Source organism: Beta vulgaris, chromosome 7, assembly GCF_026745355.1.
Source record: "Beta vulgaris subsp. vulgaris cultivar EL10 chromosome 7, EL10.2, whole genome shotgun sequence".
In the NCBI taxonomy this organism is placed as follows: domain Eukaryota; kingdom Viridiplantae; phylum Streptophyta; class Magnoliopsida; order Caryophyllales; family Amaranthaceae; genus Beta; species Beta vulgaris.
The window spans coordinates 52,497,889-52,525,592 of record NC_079208.1 but is presented as its reverse complement, the minus strand read 5'-3'; the positions used below and the strand labels follow the sequence as shown (position 1 = coordinate 52,525,592).

General features: G+C 36.2%; 3 protein-coding genes across 11 annotated transcripts; 1 reads left to right on the top strand and 2 right to left on the bottom strand.

Moving 5' to 3' along the window:
* The first annotated feature begins 4,559 nt into the window (after positions 1–4,559).
* Positions 4,560–15,057, top strand: LOC104899722 (protein PHYTOCHROME-DEPENDENT LATE-FLOWERING). 4 transcript variants are annotated; one of them, XM_019250947.3, is made up of 13 exons: positions 4,560–4,985; positions 5,882–5,951; positions 6,037–6,101; positions 6,200–6,280; positions 6,822–6,902; positions 9,012–9,173; positions 9,258–9,356; positions 10,004–10,205; positions 10,309–11,302; positions 12,048–12,253; positions 12,345–12,472; positions 13,141–13,179; positions 13,271–15,057. In XM_019250947.3, exons 1-13 carry the CDS (start codon positions 4,848–4,850, stop codon positions 14,744–14,746), a joined length of 3,741 nt encoding a protein of 1,246 aa, XP_019106492.1. In that variant the 5' UTR covers positions 4,560–4,847; the 3' UTR covers positions 14,747–15,057. The 4 variants fall into 4 exon arrangements, with proteins under 4 accessions (XP_019106492.1, XP_010685272.1, XP_010685271.1 ...); XM_010686970.4 differs by having other exon boundaries at positions 4,561–4,985; positions 10,312–11,302; positions 12,330–12,472; XM_010686969.4 differs by having other exon boundaries at positions 4,561–4,985; positions 12,330–12,472.
* A 1,130-nt stretch (positions 15,058–16,187) lies between these two features.
* LOC104899721 (peroxisomal (S)-2-hydroxyacid oxidase GLO4) lies at positions 16,188–22,546 on the bottom strand. 6 transcript variants are annotated; one of them, XM_010686967.3, is made up of 12 exons: positions 22,389–22,546; positions 20,254–20,396; positions 19,863–19,987; positions 19,747–19,793; positions 19,561–19,638; positions 19,361–19,485; positions 19,222–19,279; positions 18,993–19,055; positions 18,379–18,448; positions 18,061–18,161; positions 17,733–17,837; positions 16,188–16,683 (listed from the first exon to the last, which is right to left on the bottom strand). In XM_010686967.3, exons 2-12 carry the CDS (start codon positions 20,394–20,396, stop codon positions 16,504–16,506), a joined length of 1,095 nt encoding a protein of 364 aa, XP_010685269.1. In that variant the 5' UTR covers positions 22,389–22,546; the 3' UTR covers positions 16,188–16,503. The 6 variants fall into 6 exon arrangements, with proteins under 6 accessions (XP_010685269.1, XP_048504006.1, XP_010685270.1 ...); XM_048648049.1 differs by having other exon boundaries at positions 18,400–18,448; XM_010686968.3 differs by having other exon boundaries at positions 20,254–20,401; positions 22,389–22,534.
* Positions 22,547–23,983: 1,437 nt separating this feature from the next.
* LOC104899720 (zinc finger CCCH domain-containing protein 62) lies at positions 23,984–27,489 on the bottom strand. Its single transcript, XM_010686966.3, has 9 exons — positions 27,128–27,489; positions 26,864–26,982; positions 26,659–26,773; positions 26,473–26,534; positions 26,175–26,226; positions 25,916–26,027; positions 25,125–25,223; positions 24,895–25,025; positions 23,984–24,782 (listed from the first exon to the last, which is right to left on the bottom strand). The coding sequence occupies exons 1-9, from the start codon at positions 27,316–27,318 to the stop codon at positions 24,161–24,163; spliced, it is 1,503 nt and encodes a 500-aa protein (XP_010685268.1). The 5' UTR covers positions 27,319–27,489; the 3' UTR covers positions 23,984–24,160.
* Between the last annotated feature and the right edge of the window lie 215 nt (positions 27,490–27,704).

Sequence of the window (27,704 nt, the reverse complement as noted above, 5' to 3'; positions counted from 1 at the left end):
CTCCCAAATCTTGGCAACCCCCCTATCTTCCTCTCCTCCTTCTTTAGATTCTTTCTTCTGGAAACACACTAAATCTGGAATTTTTTCCATCAAATCGGCTTATTTTGCAAACCTCTCTCCTACCACTGTTCTACTTTTTCTGGGAAACGTCTTTGAAAAATCCCATGCCCTCATAAATTCAAAATGCTTCTTTGGAATCTTGTGCATGAAATCCTTCCAGTTGACACTGTTCTGAAACGAAAATTCCTTCTTTTAATCCCTATTGTGTCTGTTGTCTTGATAAAAAAAGAAGACCGCCAACACCTTTTTCGAGATTTCCCTAGCTCTGCTCTACTATGGAATAACATTCTTTCCTCTAATCACCTCCCAAATAACTTCAATCATAATAATTTCATGAACCTTCCTTGGCATGACTAGCTACTTGTCTAGTTCTCTCTCCCCAACACCTGGTTAACTCTATTCTCCATAACAATTTGGCACATTTGGAATCTTCGAAACAAATCCATTTTCCAAGGGGTTATGCTTTCAGCTAAGTCCTACCTTAATCAATTTTGGTCTCAATTTCGTTTAACTAACATTGCTTTTCAGGACTCTACTGATAAGACTACGTCTTCTCAACTTGTTATTCGCTGGACCCCTCCTTCATTTAGTTATATGAAACTCAATGTGGATGGTAAGATTGCTTTTTAGGACTCTACTGATAAGACTACGTCTTCTCAACTTGTTATTTGCTGGACCCCTCCTTCATTTAGTTATATGAAACTCAATGTGCATGGTGCCTGGCGTGGGCTCACTGACACTAATGGAGGTTGGATTATCACATGCCATGATGGTTCCTGGTTTGTTGGTTTTTCAGCGAAATTCCTTGCCTCATCTCCTTTGGCGGCAGAATTGATGGCTTTAAAGGAAGGAATTGAAATGGCTAAGGAGTTCAAGATAAACTTCCTTATAATTGAAATGGATGCTTTGGAGCTTAAATCTATGTTCATTGATGTTGAGCACAATTTCAATCAGCTTCAGGGAATCGAATCCGTGATATTGCTAGTGTTCTTTCAACCAATGATTGAAACTCAATCACTCATACCAAGCGTCAGGCTAATTCTATCGCCCATGTGCTTGCTTAAGCTGGATCTCAGCTCACTACTGCGAAGGAAACCTATATTACTTGTCCTGAATTTGCCAATGAAACTTATTACGCGGGCATTGAATCCAATCCTGGTGGTCCACCTGATAGGGACTGATATGTCCTCTTCCTATGTCTGTACTTAATGATTTCCACTAACAGTTGTGTTTTGGGTTTTAATTGTACAGTTGAGATAGTGTTATCTAACACCCATGGCACCTTTTGTATGGATTGTAATGTAGACAAGGTATTTTGGTTGTATTACTCGGGCTTCGGGGTAGATTTAGGGCTTTGCTAAACGACGGCCTAGAATTTCCTACTAAAGCCCTAAATACAACATTTTTATACTCTATTTATATACTTTGCATTTCTTTTCTCTCTCCTCTAAAAAATCAACTTCTCTGTCATCATCTTCATCTTCAGGCTCTTATCCATTGTTCCCAATCCTCCTCACTGTGTCTCAAAGTACCCAAAGTACCCGTTGTTCTCAAAACCAGATTTTCTGAAAAGCAGTTACATTTGTTTATTGGTGGTAGTGATTTTTTTGAGTAACAAAGGACTAACTGCTTTTCTATCATCTTCTTCTACATCCAAGACCCTTTTACATGATGGGTACATATCATCAATCTCATCAAAAATAATAATTACAAACTAAGCAATCAATTTTCTTCAGAATTTAACTGAAAATTACAGAACAAATTACCTGAATTTCCAACAAAAAAATTGTTCTTCTCTCTATTTTTTCTGAAATTTTTCTGATTTTTTTTAAATAAGGGAGGCGCCCACCAAGGAGGCCCCACCACCGGTAGTGGAGGCGTCCTTGGCAGGCGTTCCACCACATGGTGAGGCGCCTGCCAAGGACGCCTCCACCGGTGGTGGGGAGTCCTTGGTGGACGCCTCTCTTATTTTTTTTTTTAAAAAATTAGAAAAGAAGGAGGCGCCCACCAAGGACGCCCCACCACCGGTGGAGGCGTCCTGGGCGGGCGCCTCACCATGTGGTGGGGAGTCCTTGGTGGGTGCCTCCTTCTTTTCTAATTTTTTTTAAACGAAAAGAAACAGAGGAGAGAACAAGGGGGATGCTGTGTCGGGGGACGGTGGCGGTGGTGGTGCCGTGGAAAATAAAGTGGTGGTGGTGGTGTGTCGGGGTACGGTGGTGTTGGTGGGTCGGTGGAGAAGAAGATGATGGTGGTGGTGGTGGTGGTGGTGTGTCGGGGTACGGTGGTGTTGGTGGGTCGGTGGAGAAGAAGATGATGGTGGTGGTAGTGGTGTAGCGGGAAGTGGACTTTTGAAATTGGAGGAGAAGTTAGGGAAGTATATAAATATAGTACAAAAATACTGTATTTAGGGGGTTAGTAGGAAATTCAAGGGCGTCGTTTAGCAAATGAGTAGATTTATCTAAGACTCATGGCAACTTTTGTTTGTATTGTATTATAGCCATGACTTTTGGCTTGTATCAGTGGGATTTGAGAGTTTTCCTCTCTAGCACTGCTTAAGTAATATATTTCTATCTTTATGTTAAAAAAGGTAATTTTTTCTCACCATGTTTTGCCGTATAATTGAACTGTTCTTTGAATTGAAAGATGCAAATTGAAAATATGCCAACTCATATATAAAGATTCTTGTTTAGGCAATTAATTTTATTACCTATTTTATCAACAATAAATAATATGAAAGTACTTTTTTGAATACTCACAAACTATCCCTCACAATTGATTAGAATTTTGATTCATTATCGACAAACCAATATGAGCAAATCGACTTTTAGAGAAACCTATTATGAATCTTACTAGAACTAGGAGGGTTCATACAAGAAATTACAGTAATTTCGAAACAAGCTTTCTTAGTTATATTTGAGTTATATTTTCCTAATTACTATTAACTAATGATATAAACTAAGACAAAGTAATCTTATTGAGGGTCTATTGTGTAGAATTGAATTTGGCAGAACTAAGCAAAACTCAAAACAAATGAAAAACTAAAAATAAGTCCCAAAATACATTATCTAAATATCCTCAATACTTGAACACAAAGACATGAAATAATATCTCAAAAACTATAGTTACCCATCTGCTCTCTCAAGCCATCTACTTATATAACTTACCCACACAAAAGTCCCAAAAGCAATTTATAAGATTTGCGAACATGCTACTTGCCTGGACAACTAGGCTACTTACCTACCCGAGCACTCTCGAAATTTCTCACCTCCATCTCTGTAGCTCTAGACTTTCCTAAACACTACCATATAAAGCTTGACTGAACAATATTGAGTAGATAAATAGTTTTATTGGAGACAAATAAATAGGAAGTGTGAGGATAATATCACCTAAAATAAAAAGAAAAAGAATTTGACCAATGTTTTAGGAGCGAATAAGACAATTGAGGTACTTTTAAAGACAGAAATAATACACCTAAAACATACAAATGTAATTTAAAACAATATATAGCCAAGACATAATCAAAACGAGAAACTATTAGATTACCACTGTAGTATTCAAGTAGTACATAATTAGAGTGACATCTTTATGATTTTTTGGAAAAAAGGTCAAACTTTCGAAAACACGTCTTATTTATCGTTGAGAATTGAGATCCTCAATACACATAAAATGCAATTAAGATACAATGATATGCACTACCTACACACCTGAGTGATAATTCAAGAAGCCCTTTACTGAACGTGATAATATAATGGTATCTATATACCTTTTTTCTTTAAGCTTGTTTCACCTATATTTCCATCACGACTCGATTGCTTACCACAACACATCTTAATACATATTTATAAAAACTGTTAAAATTTTTTTAATTAATGAAGATATAAACATTAAAGTCATACCTTAAGGCTTAACATATGTGAAAACTAGCCTTCAAATGCACGCGATGCGTGCGTTAATTTCAAAATTTGTTATTCTATTAGATACTCCATTCGTACTTTATTTATGATTAAACTTAAATGTGAAAAATTCAACAGTTAGATGAATTTAGATATATTAATTCGCTAATGTAAAAAAATAAAAAGGTTGTGAGTGATTGTTAACATTAATTTTTTGTGAATGAATATTGAACAGAAAGAACAAAAATAATGAGTTGGTTTAACTGAATTAAAGAGTATCAAAGGTAGTGAATGTTCAGACTTTTCATGTGCACGTTATGTATGTCATCTTTTTTTATAAGGTATAAATATTTTGTCCATTTAATTTTTGATTGAAGTATTTGATGCATATACCATTTTAAACTTGTTTTAAATAGCAAGTTGGAATGAGAATTTTTAAATGATTTGCTTTTGTAATTTTTTATATTCCATTAATTAGATCATTAAGAATATTTTGATCACTTCAAAAGAGGACACCACACCTCCTCCTTGACTTATATGATAGAGATCAGAATGGAACGAGTAAAAATCAATGATGAAACAGCATAAATAGAATTTTTATCCCAAGTGTAAGTGTGGATTTTCACATCTACTCTTTCCCGTTTATTAGTTTGTTCTTGCTCTTTCCTTTCCCCCCTAACTTCATCACATCACATAAGCGCGCTCTTCCCTCGCCTTTCTCTTTCAATTCTCGCTAAAATTTCTCTCAATTTTTTTTAAAATTTCATACCCAAAGAATCAATACGTCAATTTCTTACTCCAAAAATCGAGAATTGAAGTGTTCTTTGTGTTAATTCCATCAATTTGACAGCTCTAATTTTTGAGTGATTCTCACAAGAAAAACCCTCTTTTATAATGGGGATTTCCTTCAAAATTGCTAAAAAAGGAACGAGGTATAAGCCCAAAATTGTGATCCCAGAATCAATTATCACTGTTGAAGACGCTGAAAACTTGCTCGAAAAATCTAGACTTCCCTCCAAAATTGAATCCAATGTAAGTTCCAATCTAATAATTTACAATTTGCTAATTTCCCCCTTTTTTGTTTATAAATTTCAATAATAGGCAATTTTTCTTCTAATTAGGGTGTTACTTCTTCCTTTGTAAATTTTTGTTCTTGGGTTTTTCTGGGTATATGTTGTTTATACTGTATTTCTTTATGTATGTCATTTTTCTGAATAAATTATGAGGTAAATTTTTATTTGATGGGAAAATTGTGAGGTAATTTGCCTTATCTTGTAGTGGGTTGTATGCCTTGTCTTTTTTTGGGGGGGGGGGAATCATTTATGGGTTTTTTGTGTGAATTTTCTTCCTTCTTTTTAACTTTTGAGGCTGATATCCTGTGAATTTGTAGGAGATGAAAGTGAAGGTTTGAAATTTATGCATTTTGAGTTTGTGGGTGATTTGAAGAAGTTAACTTTATATTTTCTGGGTTGTTTTTGAGGGTTTGCACCATTTAATTTAGTTTAATATATTGGGATCTGTTGATATTAGCTAATAAATCGCCTTTTAGTTTTTTCTTTTTGTTGAGGGTGAGTTTGGCTATAAAAATTGTGATACTAAGTGGTTTCTAACTTTTTATGTTTTTATCAATGGAAGTTAAACATTAATGCTCTTCAGATGAACTAAAATGGTGAATTGTTGCATTGAAATTTAAGTGATTTTTTTAATAACACAGCAGTTCTACCACTTTTAACATTTGTTAGTTTGGCTAGGAGGATCTTAATGTGTTAGAAGTATGTTTATCACTTTTATTTATCATCTATTATATTAAAGTTTTGTGTAAGTAACTCGCTTCAGTATATTATATATGTTTCCCTTTTCTCTCTATTTTTATGTCTATTGGATTGGATCGTATGATAGAGTTCAACTTGAAACCCTGAATGAAACAGGGGAAAGATGAAGATGCAGTTGGCCTTTCGGGTTCATCCTTGTCTTCAGGAAGGCATCATATTTCTGCTGGTAGGAGGCAATTTGTATTTTTGCATAATAGTAGTGATGATACTCTATGTCCAAGTATTGACCTTCCTGTCTTTTATCGTTTCAGAAGATGAAGTCTCCTTCATTCTGAATCTGTACCCTGATGGATATTCAATTGGAAAGCCCTCAGAGGTGTGTTAATTTTATCATTCTCATTGCATAGTACGTTTAACAATCAATTGGATACTGTTCCATCTAAACAAATACTTAATATGATTGCGGGCTTCCAGAATGATAGTGCACATGCTGGCTTCCAAGAAGGTTCAATGATATTGCATCCCTATGATCGGACTTCTGAAGGTCTCTTCACTGTATGTTGGCTGACCTGGCTCTCTATTTTATCTAAGTGTTTATGAACATTTAGCAGTTAACAAGCTGATATTTATTATGTATATTTCATAATATCTATTGTTGTTTATTATATTTGTTTCTCCTAATATAATGTGTTTCATTTCATTCTACATTGTTACAGTATATGCTGTACCACATAGGTCATAGGCCATTTTTTTATGTTATGCGAATCTTAAGTCCACATAAAATAATGGGTTTAACAATAAAGTTCACATAAAACAATAGTTATATTTTGTTTTGACTAGAATGGTTTATGGAGGATTAAACTATGGAGGATTAAACTATGAGATTGATAGATGTTGAAATACTTTCTAGTTTCCAGTTGGCGTTTGCTTTTAAAGTACATTCTTACTATAATTCTATGTTCCATCCAAAACAAGTTGCTTTTAAAGGACTTTTTGACTAAGATTCTATGTCTCGTCTTAAAATATTACCATCATTCGATGCTATTATCATTATGTAAATTGACATGTTTATTTGATTTATCTATCTTACATGGAGGCTATCGAGTCTGGCAGATTGCCTGGCTGTATTTTGGATGATATCCCGTGCAAGTACATTGAAGGTGCTCTTACATGTGAGGTGAGTGATATGAAATTCATAGATGCAATTTTTTTATAATGCTATGTTAAGCTTAACTTGTTCCGCCAGCATGGATTTCAAGATGTGCATGAACATAATGTTACATTAAGAAAGGAATGGAAACAAAATATATATGTCGGGTGTTGTAGCCTGGTAGCTTTTAATAGGGTCCTTGATATTGCTTCATTCACAATCTTTGGCTGATGCTTATGATTTAAATTGGTAAACCCTACTGTTTAACTGTTTTTTTCCAAGAAGCGCCTTAACTTATGTCCTCTTTTTCACTCTGGAAAACATTAAGAGTACCAGCGACTGAAAAAAGAAATCTGTTGGGCCCAGAAACGATTATTTTCTGTGCATGACAGAATTACACAGTGCTGTCCTTGATTAAGCTTCTGTTGCTTGTTCTGCTTTGCATTTCTTGGGTGCTCTTCTGTTTTCTATTTATCCTTTCCTTTCCTAGAGTGCTGTGCTGGTTCGGAATTTTCGACAAATTTTTTTTTTCTTTGGCTTTTGTTATGTAGGTTATTGCCAGCTGCTATTTCATATGTGGGTGATGATCAATGGTGTCTACTTTTTGTTAAAATTTTCATGGTCTTCAAAAAGAATACAAAGATAGCTTCACTTATTGCTTGTATATTGCTCATCGTATGCATTATTGTACTTCTTATGCAGTCATTGTCATGAACTTAAAAAGCAAATACTTACACGTGATCGGAAATAGTCCATGTGGTAACGACTCATTAGCGAAACCTTACAAGATACATTTACTCGTTTCACGAAATTCATTGTATTCTTCACTCGTACTTTCTCCATTCTATAGTAGTTGCAATGTTTCCCTTAGTTGGAAGTTTCAAACTAATTGCAGTGTGTCCTTATCTGATAATATATCCTTTTTATTTCTCTCTTAGCACATGGGTCCCACTTTTTATCTACCTCTATTTCTCTCTTTTTTCTTCTCGTGGCTTTCTCATTACATATGCTAAGGGGTAATATTGCAATAATAGTGGAATGGAGGAAGTATTGAGGTCATCTTCAGGATGTTTCAACCATTTGGTCATGGATTCTCAGTGAGCATCCTCATACATGGTAAAATAATCAAATCCCATTCGAACAAAATCTTTTGGATAAATGAACACAATCTAGGAAATAATGTAAAGACTTGAATCCGGATTTGGAATTTTGAATTGAAAGAGGTCTTGAAGGAAATTAGGAAAGTAAGAATGCTCACCTTTTGTTAGATTCATTAATCTTTTTAAATTGATTGGTGTCTTTCATTTACTTTTTCCTAATAAGAATGTTTGTTTAAAAGTCTTTGCAAAATATGTAGGATAAATCTATGCAATTGAGGTTTGCATTCATAAATTCAGAGAGATATTGTAGGAAATTAAGAATTCTCACCTTTATTTAGGTCCATATATCCAAATCCAATTACATTCCATTTACTTCTTCCCACCAAAAATGTAAAAATCTTTGACCCTTAAATATGTTTTTATGGTCAAAGAGTTTATTAGAAGAGAACAAGAGATACTAAAATACTGAATTGACTTTTATTTTTTCTTCTCGTGGTTTCCACCTTTTACAATTATGTTGCATACGGGAGAGGAATAGTTCAATTATAACGCTTAATGGTTAACTCGGTCTTTTTTGTATATGAACTATGCTTAATTTTCGAGGGTTTAAAATTATCAGTTTGTTATTTTATGTTCTAGTTTCACCTGGAGGTATGAGGGTTTAAAGATAGTTGAGCAATTACTCGCCTGATTGAAGGTCTTAAGAGCTCTCATTTCACCTCATGCACATGTCGGACCATTACTCCGACTTGGGTATGGACCTCATTTTAGGCCAAACTTATGGAAATATATTATAAAATACCCGATTTGGACACTTAGAAATGTAATTGTGTCCGGCATGAGTACCGAGTCCGAGTAACATAGCTTAAGGGGGGAACACAATGTGATGATTTATTTGGATTATATCTCTGAAAAGGAATTATTCTGAGTGATGATCTGGTTGTGCAACCTTGGAGGACATAGCTTTACACCATCTTACAGTGAAGTAGTGAACAATGTGATAGATTACTGATTTCTGCTCACAACTATTTGAAAGGTTCGCGATTACCGAAAATGCATGTCTGATCCCAAATTCAATATTCGGTCAAGTAATGGATCAGCAGTTATTAACAAGGTGCGTCTAAAGATGTCCTTGGAGAATGTTGTGAAGGATATTCCTTTGATGGCTGATGATTCCTGGACATATGGGGATCTGATGGTAAGACATCTATTACAAGAACCTACTAACAAATTCTGTTTGTGTCCCTTGTGTACGAGTTTCACTTCCTGTCTTTGGTTACAGGAAGTAGAGTCACGAATACTGAAAGCGCTACAACCAAAGTTGTTTCTGGATCCAATGCCCAAGTTGGACAGGCTTTGCAAGGATTCAGTTTCTTTGAAGGTAAGTAGTTTTTGTTTGAACTTTTAACTTTTCGTAAGTACTCCATTTGTCTTAAAATACTTTACCCATTTGATTTTCCAAAACCAAAGTTCATCACTTTTGACCATATTTTCAATAATATACTCCTTCCGTTTCTTTTTTATTTAATCAGTTCACTTTGGGGGGAATGAAGGAGGAAGTTCAAAAGTGAAAGAGAGAGAAACTGAAAAGATGGAGAGAGTAACTGAAAAGTGAGAGAAATTCTAAAAAGGTGGAGAGAGAAATATTAAGGTGAGTTATTATATTAAAAAGTAGACCACATGGGTGGAAAAAGAGAAGAAAGAAGATGCGACGTATTATCAAAAATAGAAACAGCAACAATGTGTAGATTAAAAAGAAATGGACCAAAAAGGAAAGTGTGTAGATTAAAAAGAAAATGAGGTAGTATAAGAAAAGAAACATTATTATGTGGAGTCCTGTTTGGTTCGTTGCAATGTGTATTTTCAAATTATCAACTATTAGGAATTTCTTCAGATTATCAAAGATATTAATGGTCATAGATGCGTCTCGAAGATCATAATAAAGCATATGTTAAAAGTATGTGAGATGAAGAATGTACCTGCAACTGTGAAATCTGATGGGATATTTTTGCATTATTTTCTTTTCAGCTTAATTTGGGCTTAATGGGATCGCGGAAGAGGAGACTAAGACAAATTCCAGAAGTTACTGTTACTGCAAATAATCGCCCACATGGAAAGAAAATTTGCATAGATCGGGCACCAGAAAGCTCAAGCTACAGGATTGGAGAGCTGGGTCCAACATCAGGTGATGTGATATCACAGCATGTCCAAGATAACATAGCTGCCCAAGGTATTGCTCCTAATTACATGTTAGCTTCAACAGCAAGAGGCACTGTGCAAGATGCTACTTTTCTAGTGTTGAATTCTACTTACTGAGATTTCAAATTTTCAAGCAGGACTGGGAAACCAGAGAAATATGCACGATCCTATGCAAGGTCCTGTTTTGAATGCACCGGGAGCTTCACCTGCTGGTCAGGACATGCCAATTCCATATTCTGAGAATATGAACTCTACTGTTCTCGGAAAAATGGAAGGTCAAGAAACGCAATTGTCGCCATATTTGAATCTTAGTAAGAGGACAAGGCAATCTGGTGGTCCTGATGGTGTTCAGCACCAACCGACTAGCTCTTATGTGGATGCCTTTCAAGGATCAGAGGTGCAATGGAGGAATCAGCTCATGCAACCACAATCAAATGCAAGAGGAATCCAGTATGCTAATCCTGTATTGCAGAGGTATCCCCAGCTTGCTGGTGAGGGGATCACCAATCATCAAGATGTTGTGAAATTGGAGAAGGCAGACCCCATCATGGTCAAAACTGATATGCAGATGATGGAAGCTGAGGGTAGTCACATGGACCCGAGATTCCAGCAAAGGTTTCAGAATCCGCTCATGAGACCAGGTGTTCAACAGGGGAGCTGGAATAATATCAGCCAGCAAGTTGAGAAAGATTTTAAAAAGGAAGAACAATATCCAAAGAGAAAGCCAATCCACAGTCCGCGTCTTTCTGCTGGTGCTGCAGCTCAGTCACCTTTAACAGCAAAAGCTACTGAGGTGTCCTGTGGTTCAATGGGGACACCGTATGGGGCAGTTCCTTCAGCTGCTGGTCTTGGACAATTGCAAAGAGAAAAAACAGCTGTGACATCAATCCGTAGCACATCAATAACATCAAGTGCCAATGATTCTATGCAACCCCACCATCAAGTTCCAAAGAGAAGATCAAATTCCCTCCCCAAGACCCCAGTGTTAATAAGTGGAATTGGCTCTCCTGCCAGTGTCAATAACATGGGTGGTCCAATGAGTGCATCTAGCCCATCTGTTAGCACCCCACAACTAGGTGATCAAAACATGCTTGAGAGATTTGCAAAGATTGAAATGGTAGCTATGAGGTATGTTGTTTATTTAGGTTTTTTTCTTTTTCTTTTTTAACAGAAGTTGATTTATGTTTACTGAATAACAGTATTACTACTACTACTAAAATTAATAATATTATAATGAGAATACTACCACTAATAATAATGAAGTGATTTCTCCTACACAGCAAAAATGCAAACATAAGTAGAGCTCAATACTCTACTGCTCATATTTTCATTGGATAAACTTTGGTTCTGGTTATCTCTGTGTATTACATCAAATATTTGATACGAAAATCTCCTAGGTACTTTTTTTTTAGTATTCTTGTTGTTTTTGATATTATAGGTTGGTATGTAAAACACGTAATTTTAGTGACATGTATGTGTATGTGCATATAGCTTTTAACTCGAAATAATAATAGAACAGACTATAACATGGTTGTAAAAGACATAGACTAGTATGTTAAATTTCTAGATTGTATTGAGCTGTTGAACCTAGCTTATTCTTGTTTCTTATGCATTTTGCTGAACGTTTTTCCACCCCTCCCCTCACGTGAACTCTCCTAAAACAATGACAATATAGATTTTTTAGAAAACGAGTGCTTCACTGTAATTATCTATTCAATTAAAACTCCTTGTTCTTATCAATACGAATTTCTAGAGCAGTTCCTTGCGCAGTTTTGCCTTGTGGGGAGCTTTTTGAATTCTTTGACCTGTACTGAGACAATTTCTGCCTTTTCCATTTTATTCTTGGCTTACATAGAGCTGGTTTTTGTTGCAGGCACCAGTTGAACCGTAAAAAGAATAAGGTTGAAGAATACCCTAGGAGATCACGGGCATCTTCTTCACAGGAACTCCAGTACTGCCTTACTAATGCTGGAAATTATGAGTACTCTAAGGATGAAATATTTACAAGCATGTCAAAGTCGATGGTTGGTGGGAGCATGAATGTTTGCAAGATAAGGATGGTGACGGTTCAACCACAAGGTTTGTTTGCATTATATAGACCCTTGTAGACCTGCTCTTCTTCTTTTATGTGACCTTAGGATTCTCATGCTTGCAGTGAATACTCTTCCAGTTGCAGTAAGAACGAGACTGATCTTGTCAGAGAAGCCAAATGATGGTATTGTGGCAATGCATTATGGAGAACTGGAAGTGGCGGATTTTCTCAATGCAGAAGATTACTTGCCTACACTACCTAATACTGTGAGTTTCTACTTCAATTCCATTTGTCAGAAATCTGAGACATTCCCCCCCCCCCCCTCTCCTCTTCCCCATTCTACACTAATATAAAACCTTAAGAGATTGTCTTGTTTCTCTTTTTTTTTTTCAAGCTATAGGGAAAAAGAGGAGAAAAAAAATCCCAGTAAAACCTCTATAAGACTCAAAAGGATTATACCATTCTTAACTTCACAAACCTCCCTTGCTGTTATATCTCCCTCCTCTGCCACCATTTTATTATAGTCAAATCTCCATGTAGAACTCGTGAATTAAGTGGGTCAAATAATTCGTTTGTTCAGAAAGTTGTACCTACCAACTGCTGGCGCGATTATTGATATGCTCAAATATTTTCTGTGGGAGTACAGTTTTCTGTTTAAAATTCTAGCTCAGGTTGTTACCATTCTGCAGAACGTTCCGTTTGAGAAAGGCTAAACATCTAATTGTGAGATATCTAAATGTGAAGTTGAGAAAATGGTGGGTTCGACCTCCAGTGTATTCACAAAATGCCCTGTAGACTCATTTTCCAACACGTAGATATCAATCAATTTTAGCTAAATAGTCATCTCTTTTTCTGGTTGAAAGGTGTCTTGAGCTCTTCTGCGTTGTGATACTCATCCTTTAATATTAACTATGAAATTCATTATTTGTGACAGCATTTGGCGGACTTGCTTGCAATGCAGTTTTGTGCTTTGGTATGTGGCTCACGAGAAATTGAAATTGTCGAGAATTATGCGTTACTTTCTTTATTTTTTTTTTCTCACCTGTGATGAATTGGTTATGCAGATGAATCATGATGGCTACTTCATTGATGATCAAGTCCAACCTAGGCCACCCCGTAATACTGTTCCTTCAAACAGTCAACCTAATACAACTGCAAATAATCCTAATAATTCTGCGGCTGACATGCAGCAGTATCCGGAATCAAATTCTGGACAGCAAACAGTAATGGAAACAAAGCCAAACATTTCTAGTTCTTCTCTGAATTCGATCCAGAATCTGCCAAGCTCTGGGATGCTCCCTCCTGGAAATTCACAATCCGTACAGATGTCTCAGGCACATGTGTCAGGGGTCACAATGGCACCTAGGCAACATCAAGTGGATCAACAACAGCCACTTCAGCAGCAACAACAGCCACAACAATTGCCACTTCAGAATCAATCATTGTTGATGCCCCAACAGCAACCTCAGTTCCAGCGTTCTCCCCTCATGTTGCCAACCAACTCAATGGCACAATTGAATGCATGTGGGCAAGGTTCAAGCATGCCATTGGGTAATCACATGGGTAATAAGCCTTCTCCTCTGCAACTTTTGCAGCCACAGCAGCAGCCACAGTCCCAGATGCAGCGTAGGATGATGATGAATCTTGGGCCTGCTATGGGTATGGGGAACATTGGCAATAACATGGCAGGCCTTGGGGGTTTGAGTAATGTTATGGGGATTGGTGGAGCAAGAGGAATCAGCGGAGCTGGAATTTCGGCACCAATGGGTGCCATTTCAGGAATTGGTGGCAACATGGGTCAGAACTCAATGAACATGAGTCAGGCAAATGCGATAAGCCAGCACATTCGTGCTGGCAATTTGACCCCTGCACAAGCTCAGGCAGCCTTTGTTGCTCAACGGTTTAAGCTGATGCAAAACAGAAGCGTAATGGGAACTCAATCTGGTGTGGCTGGTATTCCAGGTGGGACCCGGCAGCTGCAGCAAGGCTCTTCTGGGCTCTCAATGTTGGGTGCCCAATCCCTGAACAGAGGAAACATCAATCCGATGCAGCGGAATGCAATGGGCCAGATGGGCATGGGCAAATTAATGCCAGGAATGAATGTTCCGATGAATCAGCAGCAACATTTGCAGCTCCAACAGCAGTTTCAGCAGCAACAGCAACACTTGCAGCAACAGCAACAATTGCTGCAACAGCAGCCGCAACTGCAGCAACAGATGCCACAACAAGAAGCGACCTCCCCTCTGCAGGCTGTAGTTTCATCCCAGCAGGTGGGTTCGCCTTCAACTCTAGGAATTCCACAGCAAATGAATCAGCAGGCTGCTCAGCAGCAGGCCAGCCCACAGCAGATGGGGCAACGGACTCCAATGAGCCCACCATTGAGTTCAGGGCCCATGCATCCAATGAGTGCTGGTAACCCAGAGGCGTGTCCTGCCAGCCCAGCATTAAGCTCTCAAACCTTAGGCTCTGTTGGGAGCATAACAAATTCTTCCATGGACTTGCAAGGAGTGAATAAGAGCAATTCTGTCACTAATACATAATCAAAACTTAAAGCGTTTCAATTATACACAATGCTTCAATTGCTGTGTATTAACAAACTGCTGAGGGATCTGGAGTAGTTCATTTAGTTTGATTTAACCTAGAGGTTCTAGGAGGTTTCAGGCTTTCAGCAATAACCTTGTTATTGCTTGTGATGCTCTGGCTGGGATCTGTATAAAGCATTTTCAATAGTGATTTTTGGTTAATTGTAAATTATTTTCAGGGAGAAGTGAATATCAGGTATCTGTTGTCAATTTGTATGACCGAGTTGTTGATATTCAACCTTAAATGGAAAGTTACTTCATGTTGAAAAGTCATTGTCAATTACTAATAGTGGCATGTTAATTGAAGTTTCTTGAACAATATTATACGGACTTATTTGATAGTAAAAGGATGCCATAGCTGAGAAGGGCTACTAAAGAGTAAACACACAAATGCAGTTCAGTATTACAAATTTGCAAATACTGGTGTCCTATTATAGTACCCAGCTGACTTACGAATACCAGCAGCATACCTTCCATATCGAGATCGTGATCCAGATCCGTATACGAGGCTAGAAGCACCAGAGCAAGCATCAATAGCAATTGATCGGGAAGTATATCCAGTAGTAGATCCGAATGGATCTTTTTTTAGTAGCAGCCGGCTACTTTTTCTTCTTTTTGATTCTTTCTTAGTTCCGGGGCGGATGGAATGGGCAGACGAGTTGGTTCGGTTCTTTCGAGACCAAATAAAGGGCATAGTTACCCCTTACCTAAGCGGAAGAGGAAATGAAATTCGAAATTTGACATTATAACGATAGCAAATGAGAGAAACTAGTTATCCTAGACTAGATAGGACGAAGGTTAAGGCTTTGTTTTGGCGAAATTGGTTCGTGTTTACTTAATTGCTATTGTGCTTTCTGCTGGTGACGAGACTGGGAATGGCTAGTATGAGTGAGGCAGGTAAGCAAGAACAGAAGAAAGGGAATGGAAACCCCGCCTTTCTCCTTTAGTTTAGAGACTTTTGAGGACTCTATTAGGCTTGAGCTTACTTTTCTTACTAAAAATGAAGTGCCTTGAAAACCACTTCTTCTATTTCGAAGCTCCTAAATGCAAGCGTTATCCTATTATACGATAGCACCAGTCCGCTATCTTACGCTATCGACTTCTACAAGGCAGACTTACGCTTACTTTGCAACTTCTTTACCTTCTCGCCTTACTTGATAGCACGTGGGATTACTAGATCCTTACGAAAAAATGTCCCTGGGGAGAAAATAGAGACTCACTAGCTTACAGATTAGCTCGTGGGCTGGTTTGCTTCTCCTAGAAAGCAGGGTAAATCCTAAAAGGCATGGGAAAGGGGGAATGACTGACTCTAGCGCAAGCACTTTGAGCGGAGATTTCAAAGAGAGCACCGGATCTTGTATGAATGTGCAGGTTTCTCACATACTGAATTGTACACCTGTTTAATGAATAGATATTTATTTAATTGAGTTTGACATTGTATATAAGCTAAGTTGCTATTGAAGTTCATGAGCTACCATAAAAGTGCAATTCACAGGGAGAGGTGGTAGGCTGGTAGCTCGAGTACCACCCCGAGTTCCAGGGTATTGTGCAAGGTTCGAATCCTCATCCCAATAATATGTTGGGACATTTACTTCTGAAATGTTCCGCCTTGTACCCGGCTTCCGAACTGGTGTGTCATGCAGGTTAGTAGCCTAACAAGAGTTTGTCTTCGGACTAATTATAAAAAAATAAAAGTGCAATCCAAATGATTCAGCTTAGAGCAGCGACTGAAGTCCTTCATGCTCAGTTTTGACATGGTTCCTAGTGATATCCTTTATTCTTGAGCAGCCAGCAAGGCCCAAAGTGAGCTCTAATTCGTCCTTCAACATTCCAATTATTTGTTTTACTCCATCTTCTCCCTTGGCCGCCAGTCCATATATTACAGGTCTTCCCAGCTGGAATTATCAGTAAGAAAGTTAGTGAACAACCTGTAATCATGGCTAGTGAAAGGACTTCAATATTTTTCTCCCTTTAAATGCAATCTCTCCCCCCCCCCCCTTCCCCCATAATTAAAATCAGAAAAATAGAGGGGCTTAGCTCGTGAAGCTAGAGTATGCATGACATGCTTTTACACACTCCCACCTCCCAGGAAGTGGTTTTTTTTAGATACAGACATGTTCTGGAAACATATACTTCCCCCGTTCCATAATAAGTGAAACAAGAATTGCACATAGGATTCAATAAACATCACTTTCAAAAGCCAACAATCATAAATACAGTTTACATTATCAAAAGAAGGAGAGAGAAAAGCAAACCACACAAGTTTGTGATGGATACTCTTGTTATTTTGTCACTTTCTTTTTTCCATTTAAAGTATTTTTCACTTATTTTGAGACGTTCTAAAATAGTAAGCGTTTCACTTTTATGGAATGAATGAAGTATATAGTTTCTGATACACATTTAAGTTTTATAATTGTGGAAGCAGGTCTAGTAGACAAGGTCGGTGATAGCACATATTAAGGCCTTGTCCTCTTCCACTCAGAGTGTGTTCTCTTTACCTTATTTTTCTTAAACTTATTAGACCTTTTCTGAACTTATTGAAAGTTTATTCAGTAAGGTGTTATAATTTATCTGAATTTATTAAAGCCGAAACTTATAATTGTAAGATGAAGAGAACGCACCCTTACAACAAAAAAATTAGTAAATTTCAGTTTCAACAGAAAAACTATACAAAACCAGTAACTGCATATAAAAAAAACAATTGATGGTCACTAAAAATCAATTTGGATCAGTAAAATAAAAATTATTGCTTAAAGTATTCCCATTTAGTACAAATCATTGAATCAGGTCAAGAGAATTGGCCTAGAGGCTAAAACTTCAACTTACCGGCAAACAAAATGATGATTATGATAGTAATAACTAATAAGCAATACATTATTGTCGTGAGAGCTACTGCTAAGAACATGCATCAGATTTAACTTTATTCAAAATTAGATAATCTTACAAGAACAGCTTGTGCACCAAGCGCCAAAGCCTTGAAGACGTCAGTTCCACGCCTCACCCCTCCGTCAAGGAAAACAGGAAGCTTACCTCCAACAGCTTGAACCACCTACAAGGCTACAATGTTAGATATACAAATCCATTGAGCCTTTTCTTTATTGCCAGCATTTGACGTCTCAAGTACCTGAACTAGGGCATAAAAGTTCATTTATGATTGTAAAAGCTCTATGGGCTAAAAGCTAGTTCATGAACTTACCAAATGAAAGAGCTTTACAAAGAAGAGTTTAGAAAAACGGTACAAATCAAGATACAGAGATCAAGGAAAAAGTAACCTCTTCAAGAACAGAAATTGTGGCTGGAGCATAATCAAGCTGCCGTGCTCCATGATTCGAAACTATGATTCCATCTACTCTAACATCCACAGCTCTTGTTGCTGCCAAGTACCATAAATGACACATTAAAAAAAATTCACGACGAGGTTTAGGAACCCTTTGGAACTGTCAGAAAAATTAAAACGAGGTTTGCTAAGATTAGCAGATAGTACAAAACTAAATTCTTTATTCTCTTAAGTGACTTGCTTCTACTTTTGACCAATATCACAGTGAAAATCGAAAGAACATCTAATTTCATAAATTGGAAATTGATGTTACCATCTTCATGTGTGAGTATACCCTTGATCAATATTGGCAGCTTTGTAATAGATTTCAACCAAGCTATATCCTACCAAAACAAAGAAAAAAGAAATTAGTGATCACCAGCTGAGAGACATGAAACAACAACCGCAATAAGCTCAACCTTTACAGTCATAATTTAGGTTAAGATGGACTCTACAATATGAAGACTGTACCAAGTACTTCTAAACATTTTCTTTATACTTTAATTACTTTAATGATGCTATTTACAATTTCATCCATTTTTAGTTGCATGCAACATTGACTTTTTAAAGTCAAAGTTTGTCAACTTCGATTGTATTTTTACTAATATATTATGCATGATCTGGTCACTTTGACTACAATCTCAAATTATCGACCTTCTATGATTTTCATTGATACATAATTAAAGATTATAATGGTTAAAGACATATTTTGGAGACCGTAAACAGTCAAATATCGCATGCACTCAAACAGGAGGAAGTATATCTCAGAACTTAAAACTGCAAGACAAATTTATGAGGACCTTCTTTCATATAACACATACATGGAGTAACACTTTACAGGTTATTCATAGCTAAGAAACACTATGCTGCATTGCTGGTGCCTCATACCTTCCAGCAGAAAGAAGGGTCAAAATTGCTATTTGCAAAAGCTTCAGGACCTGAACCCTTATCCTGCAGCACATAAAAATACTTTCCATCAGGGAGTTCTAAAATCTAAAGCCTATTATTATGTGTTCTCTATAAATAAGTTCATGTTCTTTACATGTTTTATTGAAATTTAATATTCATAAAATTATGGTTACAAAATTCAAAAAAATAAAGGAACTCGACTACACACATTGACAACTTCGGTTGACATAAAACCTTCCAAATTCTTCAACTGAGGGGCAATCATTCTGCAATACATAAAAATATGACTTATGAGATGATTGTGCTGTTCTTTTTCAGGTGAAGAACATAAAATTTCATCATCTCACTTGTTCTTTATATCTTTCTCCCTTCGACCAAGTTTAGGAGTGTCAACAGTTACAACTATAGCCTTGTATCCACTTCTTTCAGCTCTCTGTACAAGCCAAGCTGATACTTCTCTATTTCTAAATACCTTTCATGAGACAGTCCATACTCATAAGATGAAATCTTGATGAAAAGCATTAGATATAATTGGAATATTACTTACATATAATTGAAAAAACCGCACAGCAGTGCAGGAGGCAGCAACCTCTTCCAAGGAGGAGTTAGAACTAAAGGATAGGACCTAAAGTGAGTAAGTTTGAGGGATTAGATATTTGATCTTCGTAAGTTAACACAAAATAATTGAGCTTTATAAATGGACAATGGTAGATCTATGCATAAATAAAAGTACCATAATTGTTTTACATGCAGCTGCAGCTTTAGCTGTTGCTATTTCTCCTGCAATTGGCAAAAGGAGCAACTGCTTAAAAATCTACTGATATATCAACTAAAAAAACAAGATACTACCTCTAGGGTGTGCGAGCTTATGATAGCTTGTTGGAGCAATCATTATTGGCGCGGAGATCTGATGGCCCAAGATACTTGTTGAAAGATCAATTTGGCTCATATCTATGAGAATTCTTGGAGAGATGCTGCAAATATTACAAATGTAAGCGATATAATAAAAAGCAATCCATACTTGAAATCTGAACATTTAACATCTATGTTACTCAAACTTGGGTGTCTGTATCAGATATAATACATGTCCAAGTGTCTGACTTGGCTATTTTATGAACTTTATTTAAGATTTTGGCCCAAAATGAAGGGTAGAAGTGTCCATACCTATGTCGGGAGTCGAGGTCAAATAAGGGGTATTCAAGCTAAAAAAAATAGTGTAAGTAAAATTATTCTATAGTACCTGACTCTGGAAAATGCTCTGATATTTTCCCTTAATGTGTGCTCATCTTCAGCTCCTCCAGCATAGAAATCGTAGTACATCTTGGGAAGGGCTCGACGAGCCAATTCTTGAAACTCATTTACATTAACTGGCTCACCTGCCATCTACCCTTCATGCAAAATTGGTTTCAATTTTTGCCGATTAAACATGCTCATTGTCACAAAGATAGGGTAGGATATAAAAAATCGGTGTCCCAAGATATTGTTCTTAAGAAGTATAGAATTAAAGAAGACTAAAGAAGCACATGTAATGAACTGATAATTGGGGAGGGTATTTAGGCAGTTGCATTACAATTCAGTTACATGTAACTTGAGCACGAAGCCAAAGGTATTAGTTACTGGGAAATTGCTATAAATAGAGTAGATTAGGAAAAAGAGGCATGTTGAATATTAAGGAGTCTTTTAGTGAACATTTTAGAGCTCTTAGCCTCCCGAAAGCTTGTATTTATCTTTCGTTTCAGTTTCCAGAAATTATCAATCCAAATCTGATTTTCCTTATTGAATCTTGTCCTTGATCAGTCCAAGTTATGTTGATTCATAACAGCATATTAACAGCGAATAAGGTCAGACCATTATCTTAGGAAAAACTTATTTCTTATTGTTAAATACAGAATTTAATTCCAAACTTACATTACTAGTTTACTATAACTTATTAAAAGTCTGCAAGCTTGTTCTTGCTTCTCTAGTTTCCTTAGAAAGGAGAAAAGTATAATCATTGCTCTTTATAATCTTAATGACATTAATTAATTAGAATCAAGTGGGAGCTCAATGGTGGAGGAGCTCCCATCTTCCAACTATTAAGTTCAAGTTCGATTTTTATCTCCCCGAAGTTGAAGCATTGTGATGGTTTCTTTAGAGTGAAACTCTCAATTAACCGTCTAAATAATTGACGTTTTCTCTGTGGGTTGGGATCCCTTTTCCCCACACCGTACATAGGTGTGCCATATGTGTCTAGTTAATTTCCAAAGTAGAATTTTTTTTAAAAAGTATTATTATTAAAGGGGTGTTTGACAATTAGCTTTTAGCCGTTGGCTTTTGTTGGTTTGACTAGCGTTTGTATTGGCTTTTCATGTTGCCTTTTTTATTTCTAAAAGTGACAGAGTTGGCTATTTAGCACAAAGGTGCTCCTTATTTCTTTCTATCATTCTCACCTTCCTATGCGTCTTTGCCAAAGCATTCCCTAGACTTTAGATATCTTTCATTATCTATCAATAAAAATTATAACGATTGAATATTAATAAAGTACTCATCGTATCGAATCAAATAAAACCCCACATGTCTATATTTTTTCTTAGATGAAAAGAATAAAAAAAGGTTATGCTATATGCAGCCCTTAGGGTTGCATATAAGACATAAATACACTACTTAAAATGGAAATAAGTTGTAAATTTATGGAAAAATATCAACCGATGTAATAAATGATCAATTAATGCAACTTATTTCCATTTTTAGCTTCTTATATACAACTCTTATGGCTGCATATAAGTTTTTCCTAAAAAAAATAGAGGGAGTAATGCAAAAGCCAAAATCTAACCTAAAAAGCTACTCTGTAAGACATTCACGCTTTACGAAAATTTATTTTGACCACAAATATCTATCGTAATATGATAAACAAAAATTATAAATATTATATTGTTGGATTCATCTTGAAAAATACTATAATAACATTCTTTTTAAAAAAAATTTATCAACATAACTTAAGAACAATTAGCGATCAAAATTCGATCTTGAACATCGTACATGCCTTATATTTTGAAACGAAGGGAGTACTAAAATCAGCTTTTGGCTTTCCCAATTACCACACACTTTTTTAGTTGCTTCACCACATAAAAATGCCAAAAACCAATGAAAAAACCTCCCAAAAGCCATTTGCCAAGCATCCCCTTAAATTGACTAATTAGCAGCTCATGAATTCATGAAGCACTATAAACATCTCTCATTTTTGCAGTTAATCGGCCACATATGAATCATACATAAAAACTTTGTCATAGATTGTTCTAGTAACAAAATTCAAGTTCCATCACAGGCAGACAGGCTTTATGTGTTAAGAATTTCGACTAAATTTACTCTACTGGGTATTTAAATTTGAGCACATACCTGATACCTCAAAAAATCAGGCTAATGTTGATGCAAATTTGGAGAAGTGAGGAAAGAGAATGCTGGGAACTTGAGATTGAGTTGATTAAAAATGGTACTAATATGATTTACAGGAAAAGAGGTGGGCCAGTCATGTGTGCTAAATAAGCCCCGAGCTTATCAATAAGGAAACATATTGCAAGAAAAAAAAAAACTCCCTCCGTCCTATAATTAATTCCTCTGTTTCATAATATTCGCTATATTCTTCATTGTAGTAGGTTTCAAATTACTTACTATACTAACAATAAACTCTTTTTTATCTCTCTTCTCTCATTATGGGTCCTTTTTCTTTTTATTCTCTACCTCTTTCTTCTCCAAAAATTGCCTAGGAGTCCGTAAATTGAGAAGTGTAGCGAGTAATAAGAAACGAAGAAGTATAATGCTTGTTTCTTTTTTGCACGTTCTCCAAAACAAAATTTTAACTTTCGATATCTCCAATTTTGTATTTGAAAACAAATGTAAAAAATAGATATTATGAAAGTTTATATTTAGGCGAACTTAACAAGATTATACATCATCATATCTTTCCGTATATATTAATGAGAATATTTGGTCAAAAGTTTTATAGTTTGACCCTAAAAAAGAGAAACAAACATTATATTATAAGACGAATGAAGTACTAATTATACACTTTTCAACTAGTTTAGTTTAGGTCCATCACAACATGGTTACATGGCCATGAAGAATTTCATTTAATACCTCATACCTAGCTAGGGCACAATCAGACCCACATAATGTCATACGTAAAAGATACTACTGCTACTACTGTTACTGTATTTCAAGTTCAAGTTAGCCATGGTTGAAACTTCAAATTTTGACATTCATTATCTTAAGAGTAAGGTTGTTGAACTAATAACAAAGATAGCTCAAACTAAAAAAAAATTGGTCACGACCAAATTGGCCCATATTAGGACACAAAACATTAGTCGGAACAAGATTGACCTAATTTAGGGCCTAACACTCTTTCATTTGGTGGTCAAACTTCACAATGTTTAACTAATCTTTTCTTTTACTAATGTACACATAATTTTTTTGATTTGTTTCAATATATTACTATATAATCAAAATACTAACGGCCCGTTTGGTAGTTGGTCATAAATGGTGGTAATGGGAATGAATTTGTGTGTAAATTTGTGAAAAATATCATTGTTCATTCCCATGGTAATGCTAATTTATCCTAAAGTGTCCACTTTCCTTCTTGAATTTTCATTCCCATCCAATACCACCTTGTAGGGTGGTAATGAGTGGTAATGAAAATTGCTTCTCCTTAGAGACAAAAACACAAGTTTAGGGGTGATATTGCTTGTCCATGGAGAAAAAACGCCTCCCCATGGAGATTTTAAGGGTGCTTCCCTAATAAAATTACACTTAAAAATTCATTCCTATTACCGCAATTTATTAACGACTACCAAACGGGCCGTAAGTTTACATAACTTTTACTAAAACGAAATTGAGGAGATTAATGGTGAAAGGTGTACATTGTAGACCGTAAACAACTAAACAAGCATATGTTGCATTTATATGTGAACGAAGGAAGTACAAGATTCAAGTTCAAGTAAATCATGGTTCAATATCTTCAAGAAATAAATTGGTCAGTAATCTGATGAAGTGTATTAATCATTTGTTTGAATACATTGAGATATCAGATTCTAGGGGAAAAAGTGCCATCAAAATGTAGTTCACATGAAATCACAGTATCAATGGATTAGAATTTATCATAGAGTTGTTTAAATTCAACATTGGTTCCTATTTGCTTCATGCAAAAACCTACAGCGATCCCCGTAGTAGCACTTGCCTCGAGGATAGAATCGACATGGCTGTTGTTGTTCCTTTTGATGATTTCTCCCATATGAAGTATGCAATGTTGTTCTATTTGAATCAACTGACCAATTGACAGAAGTCGGTAAGTTCCCATTTTCAGAATGATACAAGACGGGCTTCTGCTGGAACATTTGAGGGATTAAAACAGGTCGAACATGATTCTCTTCGTACTCAAAATGACGTGGTTGTCTTGGATGTATAAACCTATCTGAAAACCCATAATGAGATCCCATTGACTCAGCTGTTCTATTGTGTTCACGTATTGGAGGGACAATGGAATTATTATGATATGAGGCGGGATTCTGCTGGAACATTTGAGGGATCAAAACAGGTCGAACATAATTCTCTTTGGACTCAAAATTACGCGGCTGTCTTGGATGTAGAAACTTATCTGAAAACCCACAGAACTTGTCTTTGTTTGCCAAGCACACTCGAGAAGCTGCTGCTATGTTTTCCTTATTCTGCTGGGAGACATGATCTATAGTACATTTATGGTTCTTCTGTTGATGTGACGACTGTCCTTTTGGACAAACCCTGGAGTAGAATTATGCACACTCTCTAAGTGAAAATGAATTTGCCAAATGTACTCATAATCGCTTGTATTTCAGTACAAGAAAAATAAATGGTTTGGTTTTATATCTGATACCTTGAGCTGCTCTTGAGCGTCTTCTTCGATGTCTTTTCCTGAATTCGGGATTCCCTATTTGATCTTGCAATTGAACCTCTGCTATGCTTTTCACTCAAAACTCGCGGTCGTTCAGATTCATCTTCCCATCTCTAGAATAGACCGACAATAGCAACTAGTAAGTACTCGCTATTTAAGTAAAAAAATATAGCATGATAAGAGCTACAAAGTTCTGTTTTTAGTATCCCGACCTGCCTCAGTGTGTTCAATTTGTAGAGATTTCTACCCTTGATTAGGAGGGGATGAAGTGGAGGCAGTGATTTGTAGCCCTTGCTCCAGAGAACCTCAACCTGGTAATTCAGAGATGGTTAGCACAAAAAATCTTCAAGCATTATAAAGGAAAATCAAGCAAAGAAAGATCTTACTTGCAAACTCACAAATATGCAACCATGTCTCTAGAACTAGTTCACTACCAAATAAACAAGTACAATATCATCTTCAAAGAGGTACACGTACTAAATATAAGATGCTATCTCACAAATATGCAACCATGTCTCTAGAACTACTTCAGTGCCACATAAAATTGAGAGAGGTACATGTACTATATATAAGATGCTATCTTCCTACAGTTTTTTTAGGAAAAAGAAAAAGATAAAGGCAACTCCGCCCACTCTCAACGTTTATGCTTTTCTTGATCTCATTTTAATAGGCCAGCTCTTGGGAGAGCGAGAGAGGGGAGATAAAGCGAACCCCACCCCCAATGTGTCCTCAGTGGTATCACATACCAGTGGTATGTGTAGATAAGGAATCAAGCCCCTGACCTCAAGCGCACGAGGTAAAATTCTTACCATAATCAACTAACATCATTGGCATCTTCTAAAGCTACTTGATCATAAATTGCACAAAAGTGCTGTTAGAAAATTAAGGCTGCATTGTAAGTATATCATGATGTTGCAGAAATATTTAAGTCTGCTCCTCACCACACAGCAAGAGCATCAGGGTGAAACAAGTAGGAAGCTAAGCCTGTAGTTGTAGAGCTAACCGTAAATGTATGCTGCTGCTTGGCAGCACCATAACTTTCTTTCACTATACGGCCAACAACTAGTCGTTTACCGCATGGAGGACCAATAGCACTTCTTGAAGCGATACTGTACCTGAAACAAGCAAATCCATTCGTGAAGAAAGGCCCAAAGAAGCACTAGATTGCTAAAAAAACCTCAGTGATAGACATAAGCTTATAGACAAGAAGAATCGCGTATTTCAGAAGATAATGCAACCTTGCATAGTTAAAAAAGAATTACCCTTCATAAACGGTTTGTTCAAACATCACAACGTCCCCCATACAAGCATCACCTGCATATATTACCCCCTAATGTAGATCAATTCAAGGTATTGCAAAAATCTTCACAGAAATCACAGTCATACTGCATAATAGAATTCTATGTTTCAACATCATAATAATGCTAAACTCGATCTTATAGACGCGTTTCTATACATGTCGAACAAGGATACAAAGATAATGAGAAGCATTTTTCCTAAAATCAACTCTTCTCTTATCATTCATGCCACACTAAACGAAACATAACTGCATTAACTTACCCTTGCAGTTTAACACAAAGCTTGATTGTGGGAACTTTCTTTCTCCTCCCCCATTTAGTATCCTAACCATCAAAGACAACCAGAAAAACAAATATCTCAATAAAATTCATACCATTTATAAGGAGCACAATTAACTCCTGCACAAATTTTGTTACATATCAAGTGAATATATTTCAAGTATATTACTCTAAATGCTCCTTAATTCTTTGGATAAGGGTGTCTTTCTTTCCAGTCAATCTCAGCCCATTTTTCCTTAAATAAATCTTACATTGCTCCACTTTCAATTTCTCTACCTGCCCACCTGCCAATTTAACCAATTTTTATATTACATATAATTCTCAAAATTTTAAAATAATTATTTTCTTCAATTTACAAATTTATAACTGCTTACAATCTATAATTCTCTGAATTTCCTCAAAATCCTTTATATCTTTAATTCCAAGCTTTGGTGCACTCATTTCCTCTATAATTGAGACCTCATCATCATCATCATCATCATCAATTTTGCCACTGAAACATCCATAAGATAAAAAAAATTAGAAATTGGAAAATTTTGTTATACTATAAATTAAAGTGCCCAGATAAAGATTTATGCAAGAAATTAAGACAAACCCAAATAAAAATAAAATGAATTAGAGGTGGGATTTTATTTTACCTTGAAATAAATCTGGTTTTGATTGATAAATTGGAGAGCTTGGATTTTGCCTCGTTAAGATCATCCATGTATGTGGGGTCTTCTTCTGAATCATCTGAATTAACATCTTCGAACTCGGAATCTTCCATTTCAGAATAATCTTGTTCATCATCTTCTACAAGGTTTATAGTATTGCCGTAAGATTTCGCCATTTGTAGAGCAATTGAGAGCTTTTTTGATGGAGAATTTCTGAGAGGTTTAGGGTCTAGTAGCCGTAGAGGATGTTAGAAAGGGGACGACCGTTGCAACATTTATAGGGGAGGATGCTGTTTTCATAATTTCGAATTTATTTTTTTCCTTTTGTTTTTGAAGTGAAAGTAGGGTGGGGGAGTATCCATAACAAGGAATCGTGTCACGTGGCACTATTGTTAAGAGTATTTTTAGTGTTGTTATTTTGGTGCTCGTTTGGTTGTATATAGGTGTTGGAGTTTAAGATTTAGTTAGTATTGTTAGTTAGTTTGTTAGATGTACATTAGTTTGGTTACCTATTGTAATGATAAATAGGTAGGATGAATATCTAACAACTTACTTTTACTCT